This window comes from Harpegnathos saltator, unplaced genomic scaffold (genome assembly GCF_003227715.2).
Source record: "Harpegnathos saltator strain DR-91 unplaced genomic scaffold, Hsal_v8.6 scaffold436, whole genome shotgun sequence".
Lineage (NCBI taxonomy): Eukaryota > Metazoa > Arthropoda > Insecta > Hymenoptera > Formicidae > Harpegnathos > Harpegnathos saltator.
In genome coordinates, this window is record NW_020230246.1 from 34,195 (window position 1) to 51,130 (window position 16,936).

At 38.1% G+C, this 16,936-nt stretch overlaps 1 protein-coding gene across 9 annotated transcripts in view; it reads right to left on the reverse strand.

Annotated features, from left to right (window-relative positions):
* Window positions 1–16,936, reverse strand: part of sona (sol narae metalloprotease) — a 116,945-nt gene that overhangs the window by 3,135 nt on the left and 96,874 nt on the right. For 8 of the 9 annotated variants that reach the window (XM_025301656.1, XM_025301653.1, XM_025301652.1 and 5 more), the window contains 8 exons: window positions 15,254–15,396; window positions 11,610–11,665; window positions 6,466–6,592; window positions 6,101–6,265; window positions 3,757–3,883; window positions 2,246–2,350; window positions 1,623–1,774; window positions 876–1,393 (listed from right to left, as the gene is read on the reverse strand). In XM_025301656.1, coding sequence (XP_025157441.1) covers window positions 876–1,393; window positions 1,623–1,774; window positions 2,246–2,350; window positions 3,757–3,883; window positions 6,101–6,265; window positions 6,466–6,592; window positions 11,610–11,665; window positions 15,254–15,396 — 1,393 coding nt within the window. Of the gene's footprint in view, window positions 1–875; window positions 1,394–1,622; window positions 1,775–2,245; window positions 2,351–3,756; window positions 3,884–6,100; window positions 6,266–6,465; window positions 6,593–11,609; window positions 11,666–14,255; window positions 14,309–15,253; window positions 15,397–16,936 lie in introns of all 9 variants that reach the window. The other variant, XM_025301655.1, reaches the window with a different exon arrangement.

A 16,936-nucleotide genomic window follows, 5' to 3' on the forward strand; every position in this document is an offset into this window, starting at 1 on the left:
AAAGTAAAATAAAAATTCAGTTTGCTTTTTCTACAGAACATAAGTTTTATGATAACCTTGAAAGAAGGATAAATTCTTTTTTTGAGTAAATGATAATGTGAAGATTTGTGATAATTATATTTCAAGACTATTATTAAGAAGATATTTTTTGTCGCGGGTAACTATTACTCGAAAGAAGGAAAGTGAACTGAATAATCGTTTCTCCATAGTAATAAAATGAGATTTTTCCCTTTATAGAACCGGATTTAGTTCACAAGAATTTCTAGCTCTTAAAATTGAACTTGCTTCACAAGGACCGGGAATTCTGTTTCTTCCGACCAAAACGCGTTTGGTTTGTTCGTTGTCACATTAATTCAAACGATCTTTTTTTCTCCGTGCATTAATAAGTTGAGAGAGTGAGAGAGACAAAAGTGGAAGATATATTACACAAATGACGGAAAAAATAGTCTTCAGGTGGCCGTTTGGCGGATATCACCGCGAAGCCAACAACGATCACAGCGGTCCCGAGGTAAAAGACGGGACCTCTCTGTGTCTCGAGAAGTTCCTCGTAACGAGATCCGTCGGAAATCAGAAAAATGAACAGAAGAATGACACAAAAAGTGGCACAAGATGAGATCGTAAAGATGAGATCGTTCGCCGAGCGTGAACGAGAGCCCATGCAGAATTAAAGAGAGACTCGAGTCCCGAGTCAATAGAGAAAAAAGGAGAGAGAAAGAGAGAGAAAGAGAGAGAGAGAGAGAGAGAGAGAGAGAGAGAGAGAGAGAGAGAGAGAGAGAGAGAGAGAGAGAGAGAGAGAGAGAGAGAAAGAGAGAGAGAGAGAGAGAGAGAGGCTGATAGCGATGATACAGATACACACTGATTCAGAATTCTCTTACCGCGGCCGCCATTTCGGAGGCTTTTCTGATATCCTTTGGTCATCGTGGAAAGCGACATCACGCTGACCGTGTTCTTATACTTGAACGGACCAGCAGTGACCTTCGGAACGGTACTGCCAGTGTAATGTAGCGAATTAAAGAGATTCACGCTTCTCTTAGTGGTGGTGCTGACGTTGCCAGTCATATTACAACTACCACTATTACCGTTACTGCTATCGTTATATCTAGACTTATATCGATTGCTACAGAGACTATCGACGGTCGTCTGTGTGTATTTCGGCAGCGTAGGTGTGGCCACGACGAACGGTGCTATAACGTGTTTGTACGGATTAGTCGTCGTCGACGTCGTTATCGTCTTGGTCTTGGTCTTGGTCTTGGTCGTCGTCGTCATTGTCGTCGTCGTCGTCGTCGTCGTCGTCTTGGCCGTCGTCGCTGTCGACGCGATTACGTTCGCGAACGGCGAGGAATGTTTTAATTTCGATAGTGGCGTGCTCTGTGTTGTTGAGTCCTGGGGGTACCTGCGTGGCATATTATCATGGCATTACTACACAGCGTGTCTTATCATATGTATCCACTCGCGAATGAGGATTTACTCGGCCACAGATGCGGATCTACATCGACAAGGTAATGGCCTTTTATCGAGAGCAACGAGTGCAAATTACGCGCGAAACGACTCGAATCCTCCGTCTGATCTTGTCACGCGCGTAACAGGAGCAAAATGGTCGCTCGGGCTGTCGGGATGGTTACCTGTAGTCAGTGCTGTTATATTGAGCGAATATCGGCCGGTTGTGCAACGTAGGACTGAAAATGCTGTCTCGGCGTACATACGTCGGAATGTTCTGCGTGTAGTCCGGTATTATGTTTTCGTGCTCCGCTACGCACTTTCCATTCAGGCAATACTGAAATCAATGTCACGCGTAACGATGATTGGCACTTTCAAACTGTGCAAAAGTGTAACATTTTAAAAGATCGAAATGTGAGAAGTTTAACAAGTTTTTCAAAAGATCAACATTTTCAAAGTTTTAATGGATTGACGTTTTTTCAAAATGTAAACATGGTTTAACATTTCGATAGATTAATATTTTCAGAATATAAGAGGTTTAACATTTCGATAGATCGACATTCTCAAAAAGTCTGACGTTCCAAAAGATCAACATTTTTTAAGTGCAAAGAGTCAAATGTAAAAAATTTAGTAGTCTTCTGAAAAATGACAGTTTTTAATTCCATTCTAATTAATTTTGAGCATTCTGAAAATTAAGAAAGAATTCTAAATAAGTAAACAGTAATTAAGAAAGTCGAAGTAATCCTCGGAATTAATTCTAATTAGAAAATTCTAATTGATAATTTTATTCTAATGTTCTTCTCATTACCTGACCGTCCCCACAAGGCGAGCCTTCCGCTGCTGGACGATACGCCACGCAATATCCAGACCCGGCGTCAAAACAGAAAAGCTGAGCGCAAACTCGGTCATCTTTCTAAAATGCAAACACGAAATAGCAACATACAAACACTGTCGGTGTGTGGTTGTACGACAGGGTTTCCCAACCTTTTTTATATTTCGCACCCCTAAAAATTTATTAATGAACCTTTGCACTCCTTACAAAAAAGAAATTATTCGTGTGTTTTATGACAAAAATTAGTTGTTAGGTTTTAAGATAAAAAGTTAATTTATAATAATTTATTATCACACATTTTGTTTTATAGAAATTAACTATCATTTTAATATTACATACAATTATTATCCATCAAGCTTCGCATAGTGATACGTAATGAATATATACGTACAGATACGTAAAAAATATATAATTTTAATAACATTTTTTTTAACCCACTAATGCCGACTGGGACAGAAATTTCGCGTTGATTTCAATGTTAGGAATTTTTATGAAAATGCTCGAAAATTTTAATCCAAAGTACATTACTAAGGGTTTTCGAGGTCGTTCTTTCTGAATTCGCTGCGAGAATCATAAAAAAATGAGTATTTGTATTGATTTGTAACGGTTTTTTTTTTCAAAAGATGTGATTTTTTCTCGTCAATTTTTTTTTAAATTATGGATTTCATCTTGATAAAAATGTTGAATATTACTGAAAAGTACTCCAATCGTGTCCTCGAAACTTATAATTTCAAAAATAGATATTTGGACGTAAAATTTTCCGTACTTTTCAAATCTGTAATACAAAATATAAGTTTTGCACCAAAAAATCAACGTTGAGCCCCGTTAGGCCCAAAAAGTACATCGGACCCAAATTTGGTGCCTACCACGTGAAAGAACTCGATCAACAGGACAACTTTTATTTTGGATAAATTTTCATAAAAATGCACTCATAACGAGTTATTCGACCGAATTCCCAAGGATCCGGCGATATCTATGGTAATACATGCATATAGTCGCCATATTGAAATTACAAAAAATTTCAGAACCACATATATTTTAAATACAAGTGCCTCGAGGACACGATTGGAGTACTTTTCAGTAATATTTAACATTTTTATCAAGATGAAATCCATGATTTAAAAAAAAATTGACAAGAAAAAATCGCATTTCTTGGAAAAAACCGTTACAAATCAATACAAACACTCATTTTTTTATGATTCTCGCAGCGGATTCGGAAAGAGCGACCTCGAAAACTCCTGGTAAAGTACTTTGGATTAAAATTTTCGAGCATTTTCATAAAAATTCATAACATTGAAATCAACGCGAAATTTCTCTCCCGACGTTAATAGGTTAATTTGATGGTAAAAATGTGGGATTGTTCCAGAACTCATCTTAATCATTAATTACAATCAACTTTCCCTCGTACCCCGAAGAATGTTTTTTCGCACCCTCGGTTGGGTGCGAAAAAACTTGATGTACGACATGTATGTATATGCGATACGTACGAAACAGGCGCTCGTCCCACGATCCTTCCGACATTGCGCGTCTAAGGACAACAGTTTCCCCGGAAGCACTCGGGGCAGTGCCTCGTCCTCGTGAGGCGCATTGTATAAGCAGGTCGCTGTATCACCGCTGCAAACCGACGAAGCTACGTGAATTTATTAATTTATATTGCTATTTGTCTCCTCAATTCCAACTGTCTAATTCTTTAACGTTGAAACGTCCATCAGAGGCATAAATACACACGAGATGTGTTCTTTGTAGCTGTATTTTCTGAATTATCTTGCAATTTTACTGTTTTTCTCTGTTTTTCACTGAATGTCAAATATACAAAGTGTTCCAGAAAGAGTATGCGAGTTATGTGTAATTATATTCCTCTCATTAAGACAAGCTCTTCTGCCTAAAACGCTTAGTTGAAAAATTAATGTAGAGTTGAGATTAAAAGAATTTCGATGTTAACGTAATGTACACAATAATATTTATTTAAACGAATTTTCAAAATTAAAGGAGATGCTCAAAATGTCCATCGCGTGAAGCAATTTTGACTTTTTCATAGACTGTGTTGCGCGTTCAAACTACCGGAGCATTGCACATCGTTCTACATTTATTTTTTATTCATTGTAAAAGTTGTTCGTTATCAATTAAAACTGAGTGAATAATTGTCCATTTTCAAATGGTCCACAGATAAAAGTCAAACGTGAATTTAATAATTTGCATAAACATTATTTTTTATATCACGTTATATACAGGCTGGGGGGTTATAAGTTTACAACCCGAAGTGTGAAGGTAGATTGGGTTAAGACAAACATAAAAGTCCTATACCGTTTTGCGAAATTCGCAATAATCTATATCGAATCAGTCTCAATGTTATATCAAACGTTGCCTATATTGATCAGATATTGACATTAATATCAATTTCATGTAGATTCGATTACACATAATCGATCGCTCATATACAGGGTGTGTAAGAAGTACTGGGACGGCGAAGCATCTCGAAAACTAAGCATTTTAGAAAAAAAATATTTCAGACAAAAGTTATTTAAATTAATTGGTAGAAAAAGATGATAGAAAAGATGGTAGAAAAGATGATTGATATAATAAAAAATTGAGGTTTCTATTTAAGAAAACTAATGAACAATGAATACCTCGGAAGTGGTGCCATCTGTAAACAAAATGATATAGTCGTTTTATATCCCCTTTGAAACTATACAATTTTCGTCTAAAATATTTTTTTCCTAAAATGCTTAGTTTTCGAAATATTTTGCCGTCCCGATACTTTTTATACGCCCTATATGATAATATACAAGGTACCTAACGGTAACACGCAAAGTTTTCGTATACACATAGAGTAGGTCAAACTGGATAAAAAGATCCTCTGCTATTTTGCGAACAACCACGTACAGTTTTGAGTTATCAATTAAAGAAGATTTGCGAGTGAGTTTGCGCTATCTAAAGAATATTCATAAATGATCGCACGCGATTATCTTCTTCCAGTCTTCTGTAACTTTTCTTTTGCAAAATGTGTGTAAGCTGCGTACAGACTTGAGCATGAACGCGCATGAGGCAAGCCGAGGCCGCATGAGCATGCAATGTGTGGACGTTGGTCCGAGGCGCGGCAGATTGCCTCGGATGATTCGCCGCACAGGCTCGGACCGAGCTGAGCGCTGTCGGTCCATCAAAGATGTAATTCGTTTGGACGCACTCGAGCACGCGTACGGAAGATAGCTGCGTACGACACGAAAAATTAAGAACAGAACTGCTGACTCCGAACGACCGGAGCAACGTCGAACAGTTGCCTCGACTTGCCTCTCATGCGTTCTCATGCGGAGACTTCAATTTTCAATCCGAGTCGCATTCGGTGTGGCCTCATGCGCGTTCGTGCTGAAGTCTGTATCCAGCTTTAGAAGATTCTTTTATTGGCTTTGATCTAATTTATAAGTACTCGACGGCAGACATCGCCATCGTAGTTTATTTAAGATCGTGCAACTCAGATCGTTAATAAGTCCAAATGTTACATAGTTGTTCGTAAAATGGTAGATGAATTTTTCGTTCAATTTCGTCTAATCTACACGTACATGAAAGTTTTATATAGCTATCATCAGGCACTCTACGTAGATTATAAGTCGTCTCAACAATAGAACAGAGTGGGTATCGTTGCCATACTCGGGATTCTTTTGGAAAAAAAGGTACAGAGGGATCATCTGGTTGTCTTGAAGCTGAAAATGCCGATTCAATGTTTGACGTAATAACAGATCACACGCCCCTTGGACGTCGGGAGCCGAAAAAAGAAAGAAGAAACAAGAGGAAGAACGCATAATTACTGTTTTCCGCTGGGTAACGATTACCTACTTTAAGAAGTGATGGAAAGAGGACACACTGCAGTGAGACCACTTGAAACCTTTCTCAGTATGTCTGAGGTCGCTCATGATGTACCCGTCTTCCCAACGACATTTTTCAGCACCTGGTCCACCTAGATAGCTGGGCGGAGGTGAGCCATCGTGAACGGCACCCAATCTACGATTAACAGGACGCGCGCGATATTAGCGTCTTTCGTCCGAGACATTCCGCTGACCGTGTTATGCATTATTTATGCAAACGAACATCTAATGCAAATGAACATCGGCCAACTTACAGTTATACCATGATTGAGCGCGTGCGCGAGTGTATTCGGCTCGAAGGTAAAGAATTGATGAGGAAAAATTCCAGGCACTTACAAGTGACCCACTTCGTGGGCAGCGACGATGATGCCGCTGAATCCGCCGGTATCTTCGATGATAGCGACCGAATTGACCTTTTCGAGACGTTTGTTCACCACGCATGCCCCGCCGACGTACGCGAATCCTGTGCAAACAAGGACCTTCAGCGCATCTCGCGTTTACCCTCCATATTGCGTACATCGAATAGAGCGCTAATTCGTTACTACCGAGAGCTGTCGCGGCATCGAGTAAGCTGTCTCGTTAAATTAGTACCTATATAGCGACGTGTACAAGCGCATTTTCACCGTGAACCCATGTCATTATCATCGACAAGTACCTTCGATCGCTCGTACACGACCCACTTTATCAATTGCGTTTCTCATACACGCAGGACATTACCGAAGAATATACCATATCGCATCTCGCATGACTGGGATATATTCGTATTGAAGTCGAGATTTAGAAAGGGTGCGGCCGAGATCGTGACCGGGAAGGAGCTGATTCACGGAGAAAAATGTCTGGCCGAATGAATCAGTTTTCCGGTGAAATACAAACGATTCAGAAATCCCGACTGAGAGTAGAATTCCGTTTCAGTTAACTGGAAATTTGAAAGAATTTAGAATTCTGGTAACTTCCATCGAAATTTCCGAGTCGTTCATATTTCGCCAGAAAATGGTTCCACTTGACCAAACATTTTTTTCCTCCGTGTTCTACACGAAAAAATATGTCGGAGATATAGAATAAACGTTTTCCATACGAGGCTTTATTTTCGAGAAATCAACTTTGAAGTTTCATCAGGTAAACGTATAATTTATTTATTGCACTTGACATTAATCCTCATGAAATGTTTTTCTACTCGTGTTTGTAAACATTCACTATACTTTCTACTTGTGTCTCTCAGTTTGCGTGACACTATCGTAATAAGATATAGCAATCGGAAATGTACCGTTATGACTCTCGTAAGAGCTCAATCCACATTGACAGTTTGGCAGTCTTTGCATAAAAGAGCACAGTTGTACATTAAACATCAAGGACAATATTCTCAGCGTCTTGTTTCTTAGTGAAATGAAGAAATTCTTACCACTCTTTATAGAATATTTAATGTAAACTTTATGGTTAACTTCAAAGTCGAACTTCTCAAAAATAAAATAAATTAAATAAAAAAATAAAATAAAATAATAAAGTAAATTTTATGGTTAACTTTAAGATTGATCTTCTCAAAAATAAAGCCTCGTATGGGAAAAAAATTTATTCTGCATTTTCGACTTATTTATTCATGCAGAATCGTCCCTTTCGCGATTGCACCATCATTTCGACCACACCCTGTAAATTACAACAATTAATCAGTAAAAGTTATAAAAATTATTTAATATATTATAATATATTATACTATATTATAATATATACTATATTATAATATATTAGAGTAATTGAATATCTGTTCATTTTACAATATAAAAATTTATATCATACGTAAACTTCTTAAGTAGCTTCTCATATTACTCTCAAATGCTTTAAATATTATGAGTATATCTTAGCCGGACAAGAGCTAGTATGGTACTTTCTCAGTGTGTGTGTGTGTGTGTGTATGTGTATACGAATGTTAATGACTTCCAAAAAATTCTCTTCGCATTGCAAATCCAAGTGTATTATTTTTATATGCATGAATACGCAATGCTCTTCGCACGTGTTTTACCATTTTACATCGCGTCATTTAACACGTTAAAATGTATGAGTTTATAAAGCAAAAAAAAAACATATGAAAAGAATTTCCAGCCAAAATAAATGCACTTGGATTCGGAGCGTACTCAAACGTTCGCGTTCAGAGTGAAAATGCGCCCATTGTTAATTCACCAAAGATATTGCGGTACTTTGTTACTATTAGACGTGAGGTCACGTGAATTTTTATCTTCCGTTTACCGTATCGAAGGCTTCACCGAGGTCCGCGTTTCCGTTCGCGATATCGACAAACCTTCGTACTTTGACTCAGACCGAAATGACAAGTGCATTCTTGGAACGTTTTCTCTATGTCGGGGAAATTTCATCCCCGCGTAGGAAGACGCGGACCTTATCGGATCCCGCAACTACGGCACAGCTACGGTAAACCGAAGATCAACAATATTAATTCGCACGAGTAAATGTTAAGACAATTAGTCATCGATGTAGTCGGCATGCATCCGGCGTTAACTCATCGCCCGATGGTTAATGGAGAGTTAGCCGGGATATCAGATACTGTAAAAGTAATAAATTCACGTTCTCGAGTGTGTTCTCGAACGACGTTTGTGCGGCGAATCGGCCAATTAACGGATTAAGATGGCCCCCCTTCCCTTTCCCTTTACTGTTATTCTGATTTGAGATCGAACGACGGCGGGAGATGTGCCTCTCGGCGTATTTAGAGCTGGTGTGATTTCAAAGACTTACCAAACCACGATCCATGACAGTAATGCAGCCGAAAAGATAACAAGAGTCGTAAATTATTCAGAAGAGATACAAAACAGAGAGCACAGGCGGCGTAAGGATGAGAAAAGAGACAGACAGACAGAGAGAAAGAATTGAATTTTGCAGAAATTTTGCCGCTTAGGTACGTGTGCCTCTTTTTCGCCACGAACGACAGCTTAGGCTACGAAGTGTGTTATCGATCTTTGACAACGATTCCGGCGTGTAAGACTGTGAAGTAACAATATGTACATAAATGCGGAAACAGTAAGAGTCGTGTGTGTGGGTACAGTGGCGGATGACAGAATTGTACAAAGTGGGCGTACCGTCAGTGGGCGTTTGCAATTCGCAAAATGGTTGGTGCAAAGATAATTGCGGTTTCTATCGTTTTAAGTTTGGCGCCGGTTTCTCTAGCTACCGTTATCCTCTTCAGAATTCCACCTAAGAACAAACAAACTTGTTTCCCGTTGGAAGAAACGCGTGCAGGCCAACAGTCTTTATTTTGATTAATAAATATAATTTTTAACTGATATACACTCAAAAAAAGTAATTTTAGAGTAAGCGAAATCATCTAAATTTTAGAGGATTTTACTCTTATATATGGCCTTAAGAAGATTCTTCTTATTATAAAATTAAGAGGAAAATATATTATAAACAAATTATTCTTAAAGTTAGAGGAATTATATGTTATATGTACAATGCAAATCTTATTTAATGTAATATAAATTTCCTCTTATATACAGATTATTTAATCTTTTTTTAAGAGGATTATTATTTATTCTTACTGGTTATACTGATTAATCTAAAAAAATTATTATAATGTATAGCGAAAAATAATATATATAAATATATAGATGTACTTCTGATTCCAGTTCTACAATAAGTAGGCACGGATGAAATAAGATCATCATAATAAATAAATTTCCCGTCAGTTTTGTTACGGACTTCTTAGCTACAATGATGTTCATCATAACTAATTCTGTGAAACATAGTTAAAAAAAGAATATATTATTTAACTTCTTGCAATAGATTAGAAACTGTATTTGACCGAATATGGGTAAATTATTTTCGTAAATTATAGCAACACGCATACCTTTTTTAAAAAGCGTTCCAAATATTCTGACCCATGAGTGTATTTTTTCGTTATTTTTTCATTTTTCTGGAGGTAGAGCATGATCGGACAAAAGAAGTCGACATTCCAATCAACATATTCTTCTTCATATAAGAGGAAAATTAATTGATATAAGAGGAAATCCTCTTGAAATATGAGGAAAACATAGAATAATATCTAATAAATTTTAGACGAATGGTTCACTGTAATCGCTTTATCGAAAGAGGAATCCTTTTCCTGTAAAAGGCTTCACTTAGAATACGAGGCAATGGGAAAAATCACTTTACGAGTAGAATACTTTTTTTGGGGTGTATTTTATACTCTCTCGCGTCTTTATACTCGACACGTAAAAACCGCAATTATACTAGTCTACATTTTGCAACTTTTTTTTGGTCACAAAAGGAGTGACACATGATTTCAATAGGATATTTCCCGTAGATTACGAATCTGAAATCCAAAATGTTCCATCATGTCACGTTTTTGAGAAAATAGGGGTCAAAATGTGAAAAAACGTTTTTGGCACTTTTTGAACCTTTGTCTCACGGAGTCTAAATTGGCGCGCGCCCAGTCAAGAAACCAGTGCTATACGACTCCACAGTATTGTCACATGTTATCTAGTGTCATATATTTAAAGTTTAAGGTTCAAGCTTTAATTTGAGCCCACGTACAGTATTGTATCACATCCCGTTTTCTTGTTACGAAGCTTCGAAAAGTGCCAAAAACGCGTTTTTTTCACATTTTGACCGCCATTTTCTCAAAAACGTGACACGATGGAACATTTTAGATTTCAGATTCGTAATCTACGAGAAAAATCCTATCGAAATCATGTGTCACTTGTGACAAAATCAGTGTCGACTAGTTATTTTTACGCCAACCTGATAGATCATCGTGACTCGATTACGAAAGTCCGGATTTTCAGCACGACCTGAAGACTACAAATACGCCCGTCGATCCGCCACTGTGGAGGTACTGAAACCTAGCGCACATGTACGATAGACGTAGACACACATACAGAAGTAAGATTTGAAGCAACTGTGCAAGGGAACAGCAGAGAATTCGAGAGAGGCGGTTGCTTTCGCGCGTTGCGAGTCGTCGACGCATTCTCATTGCCGAATTGCAATCTGTGCGACGCGTGCGGCGCGGAAGAAAATCAGTGCACCGTAGGAAGAAAAGAGTACGAGGCGTTAGAGAAGAAAGTATTTTGAGCGGTACATAAATGAGCTGCACGTAACAGAGCAGAGGCCCGCTTCGAGTGATTTCAGTAATTACTTTCTACATTACGAAATGCGTTGGAAAGAGTAAAGAGAACAAATGACGCGGACGAAAGTCTGTGACGCGTTCGTTCCGGTTTCTCGGGCTCCACCAATTTTGCGAGAGTCTCCGTTGCAAAAAAAAGAAGAAAAAATAAGAGAGAGAGAGAGAGAGAGAGAGAGACAGAGAAAGGTGCGCTAAGATCTCGGCCGAACGATCACGAATAGATTCATACGTCGTGCCGGGTCCCGATTTGAAAATTGAGACATCGCAAAGGCGGTGCGCATGTGCATGACTTAAACAGACAAGTTGGGAAAGCTAAAACAACAAGATTCGCCTTCTTCCTGAATCCGAGAGAACGTACCTGCGGTTCCTCTATTGCACACGTCATTCGCGTATTGCCTCCTGCACATATCTAATCTGCAATGCAACAACAAAAATTCTCTTTATCATGTCAATTCATACTCGGTCCGACCTGGTCACGGGACAGACGGAAATGATGGAGAATTCACCCGCTCTGCTCGGACTAGTCCCGTTGCGAATACTGTACAAGACAATAATAAACATGGCAAGGATAAATATGTGCGAAGTCGTTGAGTCGTCACGTCCGACTCGAGCCAGAGTTCGAGAAACGATTTCTAAACGTCGCAATGTCCACTGGTCTTCTAGGGAATCAAAATATTAATGGTGTGGAAATCTCCTCGGGGGAATAATCGCTACGCAGAAACAAAAAAAAAAGAAAAAGAAAAAAGAGAGAGAAAGAGAGAGAGAGAGAGACGCAACACTACCCTGCATTTCGGGACGGATTTGAGCGATGCTTTTGCAGTGACCGACGGTGCCGACCCAATTCTCCGTACTTAATTCTCCTGGAATAACTTCCTCGTTCTCGACTCACAGGAAGAGAAAATCCTATGGAGACGGTCTGGGTCGGAAGTTATTTCCGGGATTAGCGCAAAAAGTTGCTCCAGAAACATCGGATGATTTTTAAATCAACCAGAATCGTGCAGGGCGGTGTGCATAATAGAAAGCAGCTACCCGCGAAGCGCACGTCACAAACCAGGTAGTGAAAGCGGTATAATTTCGTTGAAGGGTGAAATTTCGTTGCCGTAGATACGCGAAAACGCGAGCGCTGCGCTTATCTGCGACGAGCGGCAAAGTCGCTGTGGTGGACGCGAAGCGCCTTCGCGTAATTGTAACGGCGGAGTCTGAATACACATCGAAACTATATCGATTTCAAGCTTTGTAACAATTTCTCCTTACAAAATCAATTCTCCTTCCCCCGAAGGCAGTTTCGGAAAAACGCGTGTTGCGCAAGCGTGTGTGTTGTGTGTGTGTCTTGTGTGTGTATTTATAATTAAAACGTCAAGTCTACACACGTAAAGATTCCCTTTCGCTGTTGTACATATATACCGAGTGTATAAAAAGTACCGAGACAGCGAATATCTCGAAAACTAAGAATTTTAGAAGAAAAGTTTCAGATAAAAGTTGTATGGTTCCAAGGGGAACATAAAATCATTTTGTTTACAGATGGCGCCATTTTCGAGAAGGTATTCACCGATCATTACTTTTCTCAAATGGAAATCTCAATTTTTTATTATATCCTCTTTTCTTATATAAATTAATTTTAGCAACTTTTATCTGAAACCTTTTTTTATTTGCCTAATATTTTTTGAGATACGTTATTTTTAAGGAAAACTTAGCAACTTTTTAAATATTTAATTTATGGTATTTATTCTCGCTAATTATTTGTCGAAAAAAAACTTGGTACGAGACTTTTTTACTCTATTTGGTTTCAAGAATATTTGTTACAGTAGCGCCTTGACTTTTGTTAATTGGATAATTTTGAAATTTCCAAAGGTCGATAAGTTAACAAAAGTTAGGGCATCATTGTAACAATACATTCTTGAGACCAAATAGAGTAAAAAAGTCTAGTACTATTTTTTCTTCCGACAAATACTTAGCGAAATATCGAGTTAGCGAGATAAGTTAAATATTGAAAAAGTTATCAAGTTTTCCTTAAATATCTCAAAAACTATTAGGTAAATAAAAAAATGTCTCAGAAGAAAAGTTGCCCAAATTAATCGGTAGAAAAGGATGATATAATCAAAGAAGTTGAGGTTTCCGCTTAAGAAAAGTAACGATCAATAAATATCTCGAAAATTATGCCATCTGTAAACAAAATAATGTAGTTGCTTTACGTCCCCCTTGAAACCATACAACTTTTGTTCGAAACATTTTTTTTTCTAAAATGCTTAGTTTCCGAGATATTTTGTTGTTCCGTCGGAGTTTTTTGTACACCCTGTATATGCACGGTATAATAATATGCACAACACAACCTGATTGCACGAGTAATCTTGCAAACTTTACACTCGCGTGCGGGTTATACAATCGGCAAAATACGTCCCAAGTTTGCGGATCTGCCGGACGCATGTAATCAGATCGCCGCGATTAGCGCGATTAACCGGCGTAATAGCAACGGGATGCACGGCCGTTAAGCGCGCGTTATTAATTGGTAAGATTAGTGGTACCATATACCCGCTCGCATTCGCTTCTCGCTCTCGAGAGTGCGTAAGAAGCTCTGGTGAATTGCAAGTGCATTTGTCTCTCGCAAACGGGTCATTGCAAGTCTCTCGATTTCACTCGTCGCCCCCCCCCTCCCCCTCATTACACGGCATCATGCAAGAAAGATATTCACTCACTTCCTCTTCGTTCAGCCCAATGCAACATTATGGAGCAATTGAATCGCGAGTTGCTAGTATGCGTCGCGCGTCAAACGCTGATTCTCTCATCGCGTAATCACTCTAGAAAGGAATATCTTCCTCGAGACTTGGACTGCCCCTTAACAACGCTAGTGTACCTGTTAGACTATATCACCATGGCTAGTCCGTCAATACCGTCAACTATATATACAAGCTAGCGGATGCTGTACAATGTAAGAGATACAGTACGACAGATGTGAAAAAAAAAAAACGTAACAGTAATGAAGCGTGATCTATGTAATAAACCATACCGGCAGTTCCCTTAGTGCAGCGGCCGCCTTTCCTACGACGGCACATATCATACCTGTTTTGCGGGATAAAAATCGAGAATATGAAATCATCAGAATAGATCGTAATGATTATAATAAGTGGTACAGATACTGTAGCGCAAGAGAAGAAACGCGGTGCGGTCACGAGCTTTATGAACGTCGGAACGGAAAACGAGAGGAAGAGAAAGAGAAAGAGAGTTCTACGTTCCAGATAGAGAAATTTTCCGTAAAAAGATTTTCCCATAAAACTCTTGCGAATTACGGTGTATCTCGAGGAAGAGGTCCGAGATCGAATTTTTGTTTCTCTTTGTACGTTACGATTTCAGTGAACGTTATTCTATCAGAAACATGTTGTTATGCCGAGCAAAAAAGAAAATTTAGAGAATACGAAAGATTCATTCAGTAGGTACTAACAACGTTTTTATTTTAATACAAATTCTTTCATATTCAATTGAAATAAACGATCACTTTCATGAGGAATCATCGTATTGAGGAAATATATATCTGCTAATTACTAAAAAAAAATTATTAAAAAATTAATTAATTTGAAATTAATTAAAAGTGACATCTAATTAATTAAAAAAATTGTTTCTTAACGCGAAAATACATATGTATATTGATATAATTAAATATGTCGTTAGTACACACCGAACAAATATTTTCCTATTTTTCAGTTATCTTCCTCTACGATGTACTAATCATAAATATGCGTGAAAATTCGAATTGAAGTGCATCCGTTCATCCGTTACTGTAAGATATTAAACGAGCGATAAGCGCGTTTGTTTTATCTCGTGTAAATAAAAAAATCTACGCGACTCAATTCGACCAAAAGTTCGGTCGGTTCTACTGGAAATGTACTTGTTGAAATAACAACTGGAAAATTTGGGTCATCAACGTTGTATCGTTGTGTTCTGTGTGGGCACTGCCGCCGCCGACTCGTTAAAGTCGCGCGCGTTTCCTTGCGGAGCGGGCACTCTTACTTTGTAACGGCAACGGCGATGTCATACACAGGAAGCCTCCTCTCCCGGAAAAGATATTTGCCCATGTCAGTCAGAGCGGCTGCCGAGTCGATTGCGTCTCTTCCCACGCGATTCCTTTCTAAGTACGGCGTCGCGTCCCGTCCCTGGGTACAAGGCGATTTTAGTTTACACGAGCTGTTCCGTCGCTATTGCATTTCCTGTCGGCCGCCAATTCTTTTTTTTTCTTCTTTTGACGAATACTTTCTTTAGAAAATTACAACTTTCTCAAGCCTAGGAAGGCAGTCTTGTGCTGAACCGTAGCAATATTAATAATAAGAAAACTACTAATTACTATATATAAAAAAATAACTTGTATTATATAATCTCATAATTTCATAACTCTATAAGCGACTATAAATCTGATTCGTCAAGAGTACTCGTAAATTTGTTACACAGCCGAAGGAAAATGAACAACGATTCATTATTTTATACAGAACATGCAGAACACTACGCGAATAGTATTGGACTGTCCAGGAAATTTTTATATCGGTTTCCAAAAAAAATGTATCTATAAATAAATTTATATCTAAATTTATATATATTAGGAGTGTAATTTAGTTTGGAGGGTTTTGCAAGAGATTGGCACTAATGCCAATTTTGTCAAAGATATTCCAATCACCTATTGTTTCTTAATGCTTTAATCCATAATATTAATCCATGATATTTAATCATTTACTAGCAATAGACGCAGTAAAAATCGTGTTAATACCATCTTAAAAATGGAGCTTCCTAAACATTAAAGAGCATTTTCGACATGCGTTGCTTTTATTTTTTAATCAGAAGAAAACGGAATTATGGATTATCGGAAAATGCTATTGCGAATTGGTTGAACATTTGCATTTTGTTGATCGCCAGACAAAAAATGAAGAGTTTTTTGTATCGAATTCTTACTGGGGATGAAAAATGGATCTGTTTCGATAATTCCAAACGAAAAGAATCATAGGTTGATCCAAGGCAACCAGCAACATCCATTTCGACGTGCAATATTTATGATTCAAAAGTATTGCTACGTATTTGGTGGGGTCAAGAAGATATTGCATACTATAAACTATTAAATCCGAATAAAACTGTCACCGCTGGTCGTTATCGACAACAATTATACAAATTGAAGCGACCAAAACCGATCACCAATTACAAGTAAGCGACGCAAAATGATCTTATGGACGTTATTAGAGCTGGAATGGGAAGTTTTACCGCACCCCGCATATTCTCCAGACATTGCTCCATCCGATTATTACTTTTTCTGGTCGATGCAACATGCTCTAGAGAGTGCACACTTTTATAACTTGGAACAAGTGCGAAAACTTGTTGAAAATTGGATCAACTCCAAAGAAGAATCTTTTGATCGTCGCGGAATCCATCTCTTGCCAGAAAGATGAGAAAAAGTTGCAAAAAACGAAGGAAAATATCTTGATTAAAATATTCGTTCATTACCTTGTTTAAATAAATCAGTTTTTGAGAAAAAGAAAACCCTCAAAACTAAACAGTTCTAATACTAAGAGAACTTTTCTTGAATATCTCCTTATTACCATTAAGTTTATCAAACATTCATTAAAATTTGGAAACCTCTCGTACAATAAATGATTTAATATATATCAGAAATATGCAATGTATCGCTATCTGGATGTATCCGGAATGCATCCT